We start from the raw sequence: 9836 nt of genomic DNA on the forward strand, positions 1-9836 counted from the left end.
CACTTAGACAAATATGAGAGTGAAACAAACACAAAGAGAAGCAGAGAGATGAGTCTAATGCTCAAATAAAATATTTTTTTTTTAATTCTTTATCAATAAACTTGATATTTTTTGTTAAAACCAACATATGTTAATTTAATTAACATAACTAATACATCAATATGCGTATATGCACAGACTGTTACCTAGTGTATCTTAAATTGAAGCCAAATTATCTGTGTTCTCTGCAACTTCCCCACAACGCATAAATTGTCATCTAACATACTGCACAACTAGCATGGGTCTTCAAATTATTTAAGTCTCTGATGTCTTCAATCAAGGTCATTTAACATACTGCACAACTAGCATGGGTTCTATAACAAGTCTTCAATTTATTAAGACATCAGAGATCTTATTGAAATCGACTCATGAAAACTTTGATTTCTCTAGCATTTAGGCATCAACGGATCACACAATGAACAACTTGAGTTGCTACAGACAAGGAGATAATTATTACAAAAGGCGGTATTATATCACCTACTAAACTATTGGGACTGTTCTGTTATCACTGTTACTATTCTCATTGTCTTCATTTTCACCGGACATTTCCTCTAGTGACTTCCCTTTAGATTCAGGCACCAAGAAAGTGAAGAGAATACCTAAGAAGTTAACCACACCCAACACAATAAGCGAGTTCCTGACCCCAATCCCTGGAGGGTATCCTGCGTCTGTCTTCTCTTTGTCCGGGCTCTGAGCCAAGTACAAGAACCCGAACGCACCAACCATTGCTCCTAATTTCCCTGATGCTGCAGAGATACCATGGCAGGTTGATCTGAACCTGGCTGGGAAGATCTCTGCTGGCACAACGAAGGTTGTAGCATTGGGTCCAAAGTTGGCGAAAAAGAATGTTAACGAATACATGATAACAAATCCGATTCGGTTCTCCTTGTGAGTCCAGTGGTTGTAAGGAATAGCCAGAGCAAACATAAAGACCGTCATGAAGAAGAAACCCATCATCTGAATAGCGAATCTTCCAATGACGTCGATGAACGCAACTGTGAACCAGTAACCAGGTACCGTGCTACACAAGGCGATGAGCGTCTGTGCTCGTGCGATCTTGAAAACCTCTTGAATCGCATTCATGCTTTGCGCCGGAGGAATCCACCCAATGGCGCTAAAAATATCTTTCTGGAAAAGGTTTTGACTGTAGAAAGCGATGTCGAGAAGGAACCATGTCGAAGTAGTGCCTAGCAAATGAAGCCCATGGCGACTCATGAATTCCTTGGATAACAAGGAAAAGGCCTTGGACTTCTCCTTTGAGTTCTGTTCCATCTTCTGCTGTTCTGGCTCTATCTCCATTTGCAGAACCTTAGACATGTCCGAAGCTGCCTGCTTTGCATCCTTAGCAACCAAAGCTGTGTATCTTGCGGTCTCTGGCATCTTCGATCTCGAGTAATACGTCATTGCTGCTGGGATAGCACCAACCATCAGAATTATACGCCATACCAAATCGGCTTGAGGAATCGTGGATCCCAAGGGATCATCCTCGTAGGCAGGGGATGGGAACTTAGCTTCAAAAGCAGAGGAAATTATAATAGCGAAAATTCCACCAGCCATGATCCCGAACCCTTGCATAGCGAAAACCGCAGAGACAAACGCGCCACGAGTCTTCTTGTTCGCGTATTCAGACATGATCGTTGCGGATAAAGGGTAGTCCCCGCCGATGCCAAATCCAAGCCAAAATCGAAAAAAGCAGAGCGTGGCCATTACAGCTTTTGGCTCGTGTCCGAAAGAGAGACCAGAGGCTACTGAACAAAGGACCATGACCATTAACGTCATACCATAAACTTTCTTCCTCCCGAGCTTGTCACCGAGCCACCCGAAAAAGAGCTGACCGGCGAGGGTCCCGCAGAAGGCAACGCCATTGACGGCGGCTGCTACGTTGGGAGGCAGAGTCCCAGGTTTTTGTGCGCCTTCCACGTGGTAGTAAATACGACCGAGGAGCTTCGTGACCAGGGAGATGCAGAAGAGATCGTAAGCGTCAGTGAAGAATCCCATTCCGGCGATTATGATAGCCGTGAAATGGTACCATTGCGTCTTGGCCACGTCAAGTGCATTTAACACTTGTAGTTGTTCCCTTGCCATTCTTCTTCTCCTCTCTGCAATTTCATAAAAAAAAAAAAAAAAGTCGAATAAGTACCCTTTGTATATAGACAATTTAGAATTTTATTAATTGCAATGTCAGTGTGGATCATATTTTTGGCGATATAAGATCGACCCATGAATCTCATCACAAACTTGTGGGAATCTCTAACTTATGGATTTTTAACAGTTTCAATCGATTTACTTACGCCAGAATATTTTTGAAAAGATTATAATTTTTCAAATTCAATGATCTAAAGAAGCATATAGTTTCGAGTTAGTACCGTTCATTTAGTATGGATTTGCAAAATTAAAAACAATTCATTACATGTTGACCCAAAAAAATGAAATTCATTACAAAGTACAAATAATAAAGTAGTTTACCGAACTTGAAATAAGTTAGGCAATTTTAAAAGCAAATAGAATTAGACCTTAACATTAAAAAAGGGACCCCAATTAATTTATTCTCATTTCGTTGATCTCTTAATTACAAACCATAAACGTATGTTGACCGAACTTGAAAAAAATTAACTTAAAGAAATTTAAAAGCCAATATTAGAAAATTAGCATGTGTATGTGTTTAGATGTGGTAGCTTATACCGAAAAGTTTTCATTTTCTTGTAGATATATAATAGTAGAAGTCAACTCTAGTTTTCGTCCAGTCCACTCACTCTATCATATGACAATAATTATGTGTAAGCTAATAAATAACTCAAATAATTGGAATCCTAATCTTTTGGGTTTCTACCGACGTTACCAATTACTTCCTCCATTTTTTATTAGTTGTCATTCTAGAGATAAAATTTTGTTTTCCAATATTTGTCGTTTTAGATTTCCAATGCAAATGTTTGGTAAAAATTTCAATTCTATCTAACTTTATTAATGTTTTGACCAATAAAAAAATTAGAAAATATATTAAAAAATGATAAAATATAAAATTTAATGGTTTTCTTAATCTATGTAAAACAACCTTAAACGACAAGTAAAAAAAACGGAGGGAGTATTCTCAAACGTAACTAAGAAATGAGAGGTCATAAGAGTTTTTTTTTTTTAACTATTACACAACTATGTTGACCCAAGAAAAAAAAAACTATTACTACAATTTTGTCTTTACTCTCGTTACCAAGAAAAGTCCGACTTGTGACGTCTAAACTAAATCTGAACACGGAGTGAGAGTAAGACAGCGAGTTGTTTTGTCTTAATTGCGGACACACCTTTTATTTTAAGAAAATATATCTCTTTTATTACAAAAATATATTTTTGCATGCCCTTTTCAATTTTTCATTTGTGATTGATCGATGATGCCGCTCAGGCGCTCAACAAAACAAAACAAAACAAAACAAATACTGTATGTTTGAAGAGACCTAATCCTAGTTAATGATCCAAGAATGTGGGAAAAAGCAAAATTTTGATCTTACAATTAATTTTCTCGACAAGAAAAGACACATAAGACGAGACCACACCTATAGATATTGAAGAGGCAGAGAAGAGGACCACATAACATACTAGAAAAACGATAACATCCTATTGTTTTGCATCCATAAACATAAGCATCAAAAGACATAAAATTCAAAGAAAGACTTACAGAATTATACAACAAACTTCTTCCTTATAGGAGTTTGTGTAGGATCCGATCTGATTACTATTGTCAGAAGAGTGTAGAGAGAGAGAGAGAGACAGATGTGAAATCTTTAATTTCCTTTTTTAGTCTGGAGAAAATGTAGAGAGGGATGATGAGAGGGATGATGAGAGGAATGAGCGTTGAAGCTGCCTATGAACAAGGACAGAGTTGAAGCGTCTTGAAACGGATATATTTATAAGCTCCTCTCTATGAGATATTCCTTTCTCTATTTCGGTATATTCTCCTTTCAACGACGCCGTTTTAATGCTTTGTATATTTTCTTCCTTTTTTTACCAACTTTTTTACTTCGTTTAGAAAAAAACTATTAGGACAAAATGATTCTGTTGTGCTGTTATTATTCTTTTATCATCTACAAAATAGCTGTATTTAATAAGTCCCTTCCTTTTTTACTCGTAGTTTGACCATGAATTGATTGATTTTTGTTACGGAGCTTACATGCATGGAAAATGCAAACGCTTGGCATGCGGTTAAGGATATGAGTTTCAAATACTAATACAGTAAGAAATTTACCCTCTTATTGACACACACACACACACACTGACACACGCACATACAAAAAAGCCATGATGAATGACGACGAAAGGAAAAATTTACATATGACTTTTCAAGAAAGAAAGAAAATCATTACAATGCATTTAGAGCGACAGGTCAACAAAAACCATCTTTGGTTTGAATATATTAAGGATGTTTGTTTTCAACAATGCAAAAAAAACGTTTGTTGCTTGTTATAAAAAAATGTGTTTTACTCTTTCCTATATCCTCGTGAGGTGTATTTTATACCTTCTGGTAGTAAGTATAATTGTTTTATGATCACTAAGCAAAAACGTATAATAATGTTATTTTCTCATTGTTGATCTTGTTTTATGTTCGTTTATTAGTTTCTTGGCAATGTTTTTTTTCGTTTAATGATTTTCGATATATTTATTCGTGTGTGTACGTACATCTCTATTTTGTTATTAAAGAAGCAATAACTGCAGGACGTAACTATATCTACAAAATGTCAATGGTATTTAGTGGTGTAGATTTATTGAGTATGGGAATAAAAACCTATTTGTAGCGTGTGAGTAAGGCTCATCACTTTGGATTTGGAATGGTCCGTTCCCTATCTGATAAATAAAGAGCCTTTAAAGCATTTACAGAAATATGAATATCTAGTTTTAGCCCAGCAACTTGTTTTGTTTTCCCCCTTCCGTGACAGAACAAGAGTTCTACCAAAATTAGGATGGTATCTCTATTTCCAACCATTCTTAAATATTAAAGGGGCATTCTCAAAAATGCCCCTTTTTCCATATCCCTTTTTAAAAATACCCCTTCATGTTGACCATTTTTAAAACTACCCTTCTTTATATACAAAATGACCAAATTACCCTTTTTTGAGTGACAGCAAGAATGTACAGTCATCAAAATCGAAAATATTTTCCCGCCACAAAAATTTCCCGCCAAATTTTTTTTTCCCGCCAAAATCGAAAATTTTTCCCGCCAAAAATATTGAAATTTATACATTTTAAAAACATTGTAAACGCTTTTAAAAAGCTTTTAAAAGCGTTTACAAGGTTTTTAAAAAGTTTTTAAACACATTGTAAACGCTTTTAAAAACCTTGTAAATGCTTTTAAAAAGCTTGTAAATACTTTTAAAAAGTTTTTAAACACCTTATAAACGCTTTTAAAAACTTTTTAAAAGCATTTACAAGGTGTTTAAAAACCTTTTAAAAATCTTATAAAAACTTTTACAAGGTTTTTAAAATCATTGTAAAAGCGTTTACAAGGTGTTTAAAAACCTTTTAAAAATCTTTTTAAAAACCATTTGAAAACCTTTTAAAAACCTTTTAAAAACCTTTTAAAACCTTTTAAAAACATTTTAAAAATCTTGTAAAAGCGTTTATAAATTGTTTAAAAAACCTTTTAAAACTCTTTAAAAAATCTTGTAAAAGCCTTTACAAGGTGTTTATAAGGTAGAAACCTTATAAAACCTTTTAAAAACCTTGTAAATTTTTTTTGGCGGGAAAAATTTTGGCGGGAAATTTTTTTTTGTCGAAATTTTTTAACAAAATATTTTTGACAAAAAAAGTTTTGGGGGGAAAATTTTTTCGAAAAATTTTTGGCGGGAAAATATGTCGGAAATTTTTTGGCGGGAAAATTTTGTTTTTCTTTTTATTGAATAAAAAATTTTCATCTAAGGGTAAAATGGTCATTAAAAATTAAAAGAGGACAAAAATAAAAATGGTCAGAAAAAGGGTATTTTTGAAAAGGAGTATATCAAAAGGGGCATTTTTAACAAATTCTCAATATTAAAGCTCAAAAATAAAATTTAAAGGTTTCATACATGTATTTCACGTGAAAAAAAAAAAAAAAAAATCCATGGTGGATGTATACTACACCATCTTTTTCATTTATAAATTGGAAATATTTGTGACATACTATAGAAGTGATCATGATTCAGGAACAAAAAAAAATCGCAGCTGCTATAACAATATAATTTCTTTAACATATAGTTTTAGCATTTGTGATCTCAAAAACGTACAACAACAACGTGATCTCAAGATTTCGATGACAAAGTTAAATACTAAAAGAGAAGACTTTCATGACAATATTGTGTCACCAAAGAATAGCTACCAATAGGTGGCCAACTGCGACACACTATCGGGAAATTGGTATGATAAGAAAACAAAATAAGTTTCGACAATGTGAAAAGTTTCGACTACTAGTGACTACATATTATATCTTTAGCAAAACCAATTCCCTATAAAATTAAAGAAATTAGCTACAGAATTTATACTGCTACTCAAAATTGTCAAAACTCTACAACTGGAAATTTGTCAACTTTGTTTGCTAAGTTACCACTCACTTTTCAGTGTAAACACGGAGGCAGTATCAAATAAGCTTAGCTAAAATGAATAATAATAATAATAATAATAAAAATGATAATTGTTATAATTTTGTTTTTATTTTTTTTTCCGGATATTTTATCCTACTATATTAATTGAGAAGTACAAATATGAAACTAATCTTAAAATGTGTAAAAAATTACATTCAATTGCCATTAGAAAAAAATTAATTAAGCTTAATTAACTAATTTAAATAAATATAATTAAATTAAAAATAAAAAACACTCACATATCAAATATTAAAAAATCTAAAAAAAATATTTTCTCTCTCTAATAAATTATAGACGAAATTACTAATTATATTTTTTTTAAATATATAAACCAATCAGAATTTTAAAAACTAAGATTTTATATCCAAGTATACAATACAATTATTTTTAATAACTAAATTCGAAGATTTCAAATTATGATTCTCCTATCATCTTTATTTTATTTTATTTACAAATTATTTAGAACTTTCATATAATACTTATAATTAATAAAATGCATATTTTTCTGCATATGTTGTGATTTGAATTTTTTTAAACGAAGATATATTACTCTATTTATGAAAATGTGTGTTTTAATTTCCACATTGGCGGGTTGGTAAAACTAAATTTATATAGATGATAAATTAATAATTTTTATTTACTCACAATTATAATATTAAAATTACTATTTTATATTTCACAAAATATGATGCAAATACAACAAATTAAACAATATAAAACTGTAATAATACGTCAAAAATAAAATACTATAATATTCTAAAATAATTAGTATTCAAAGAGACTAATAGATTTACATAAAAATTAAAAATAAATATTATCTCAAACAAAATAATTTAAAAAAACAATAATTTTATTATGTTATAAGTTTTTTTAAAAAATATTGATCCGTGCTTTAAGCACGGGATATATCCTAGTTTTCATGTTATTAACGCTAACATACGTATATGTATTTCACTCTGAATTCCTTTTTTTGGTTGTTTAAATTTTTATTTATTCACGACAAAATAAAAAATAAAAAAAACTTTATAAAACAAACAAAAAAGAAACTTATGAAAAGAGAATAGTTTGAGATTAACAACAAACTGAAAGGTGAAGATATAGATTATATGTTACGGCAAAGCTTGGTGAGGGAAGGTATTCACCAGAAGAAGAGGGCCATAAGATTTCGATACGTTGAAAGTTTATATCAGTTCATGAGGAGACCGACGATATTATTAATTGTATCTTTCTTTTTGCCTTCCCGCCAAAGACTTAACCAACCAAAAAAGTAATTTTAAATTGATGGCTTGACTTATTATCATTCATCTATCACGACGTTGAGAAAAGATGGTGATGTTTGCTGGTGTTGACTTGCTACGTCCATGTGTTGAGATCTTATTGCTTATAAAGCTGACTTCTAAGTCCACAACTCCTTCGTTCACATTGGGCGCCTTCTTTTTTATTTTTTTTCGCATATGCATAATTATTTCACATTGGGAGTATTTTCGTATATTTATAGGGTATTTCAACTGTTATTTATGTCAGATTTGCTTAAACTAAGTACTACTTAAGTTAAGTAAGATAATATGATATATGTATTCCATTCTCTGCACCGCACATGAATACCATTATTGGTTAGAGAAAACGGACACAACTATTAGTACTCTGCACATTACTAACTAGTAAGAAAAAACGGATATAACTAAAATTTAGCCATAAGTCATTTTTTTTTCAAAAGTCTATGCAATATACAAGTCTAAATAAGGGAGTCAGCATAAATAACTAGATTATAATTCAGTCTTTTTTCTTTTTTTTGTCAAAAATCATAGTCCTTTAAACATACTTTTGGTCTTATTTCTGAAACATTAAACTTTATTTAAGTCTACGACTAAAATTAGATCATCCCCCTAAGAAAAAAGTCCGACTAATAGAATGAGGACCGGAAACACTTATAGGCTACTACTTTTTATCATCAAATTTTGATTCTTATCATTAAGATATTTGGATTTACCCAGAAAAACAAAACAAAAGAAAAATCATTAATATGTTTTGAATATTATGTTTGTCTGTTTTGTTGATAGACTCATAAACTGTGTGGCCAGACCATTTTCTCCTATGTCTGGATAAACTGTCTGTACGAAACACTGATTTTTGATAGATAAACTCTATAATAAAGGATTACTACATTATACTCAATATTTCAATGGTTTTTTTTTTTTTTTTGAAACTAAACTCTACGATAGAAAGCATAACTTTATTAATTTTTTCTATATGGGTTGTTGGTGTATGTATATTGTATAAAATTACATTTTAAGATGCAATCACATGCTATTCATTAAGCATATAGTACTGCATGTATATTACTATAATTCTCTATTATATGTACAATATCAACAAACACACATATTTTTTTGGTTTGTTGTGTATAATGTACTATTTCCGTTTCAAAATATAAGATGTTTTGGAGAAGTTTTTTTGTTTTATAATAAGATGTTTTCAAATTTCAATACAACTTTTAGGTTAGTTTAGTATTTTATATTATGCAGTATTGTTTTTGATTGGTTGGACTTGTTAAAAGTAAAAACTTTTTAATCTGCGTGCTTTGTTTAAAACATCTTATATTTTGAAACGAAAGAAGTATTATATACTGAACGTTTGGGATTTGGTTTGATGAATTTGATAACAGACAAATAAAATAAGAAGAATAAAATAGAAGAAGAAAAATGATAGAAGAAAATATTTAATACTTATTCATTTGAAAATATAAATATTTTAGGCCACACCTAGCTAAGTTTATCTCCAACTGATATTTGAATGAATGAATAATATACTCCACTAGTTTATTTCCTCTCTTTTGTTCTTTTCTAGTGTCCCATATAATTTAGCGCCAGCATTGATAGAGATGACGGGATTTGGTCAACCCTTCGGAGTTCGGCCCAATAAAAAGGGAAGGCGGATGCGTGCATGTGGCCGGAGTAATGACAAACCCTTAATAATAGTGTAATGTTGTTATTTTGTCTTAGTGTTTGACTTCGCGTACACATAATTATTTATGAACAATGAATGATCCTCCTAGCTAATTCATCAGTTTCTTTTTAAGTCCAAACAAATTTATTTTTATGAAATCATAGGTAATCTGTCATGACAAAACCGTAAGTATATTAATAGTATACTTAGTTGTTAAAGTGTAGACGCAAACGAGTTTATTCTCTAATAATG

At 31.4% G+C, this 9836-nt stretch overlaps 1 protein-coding gene and 1 long non-coding RNA gene across 2 annotated transcripts; one reads left to right on the top strand and one right to left on the bottom strand.

Annotated features, from left to right (window-relative positions):
- Nucleotides 1-370: 370 nt before the first annotated feature.
- LOC104785556 (inorganic phosphate transporter 1-4) lies at nucleotides 371-3906 on the bottom strand. The gene is made up of 2 exons (XM_010510794.2): nucleotides 3707-3906; nucleotides 371-2138 (listed from the first exon to the last, which is right to left on the bottom strand). The coding sequence occupies exon 2, from the start codon at nucleotides 2122-2124 to the stop codon at nucleotides 520-522; it is 1605 nt and encodes a 534-aa protein (XP_010509096.1). The 5' UTR covers nucleotides 2125-2138; nucleotides 3707-3906; the 3' UTR covers nucleotides 371-519.
- LOC147943277 (uncharacterized) lies at nucleotides 3604-4620 on the top strand. Its single transcript, XR_015598327.1, has 2 exons — nucleotides 3604-3976; nucleotides 4160-4620. It is a non-coding gene; the product is annotated as an uncharacterized LOC147943277 (long non-coding RNA).
- The last annotated feature ends 5216 nt before the right edge of the window (nucleotides 4621-9836 follow it).

Source organism: Camelina sativa, chromosome 5, assembly GCF_030686135.1.
Source record: "Camelina sativa cultivar CO46 ecotype springtype chromosome 5, ASM3068613v1".
NCBI classification, from domain to species: Eukaryota; Viridiplantae; Streptophyta; class Magnoliopsida; order Brassicales; family Brassicaceae; genus Camelina; species Camelina sativa.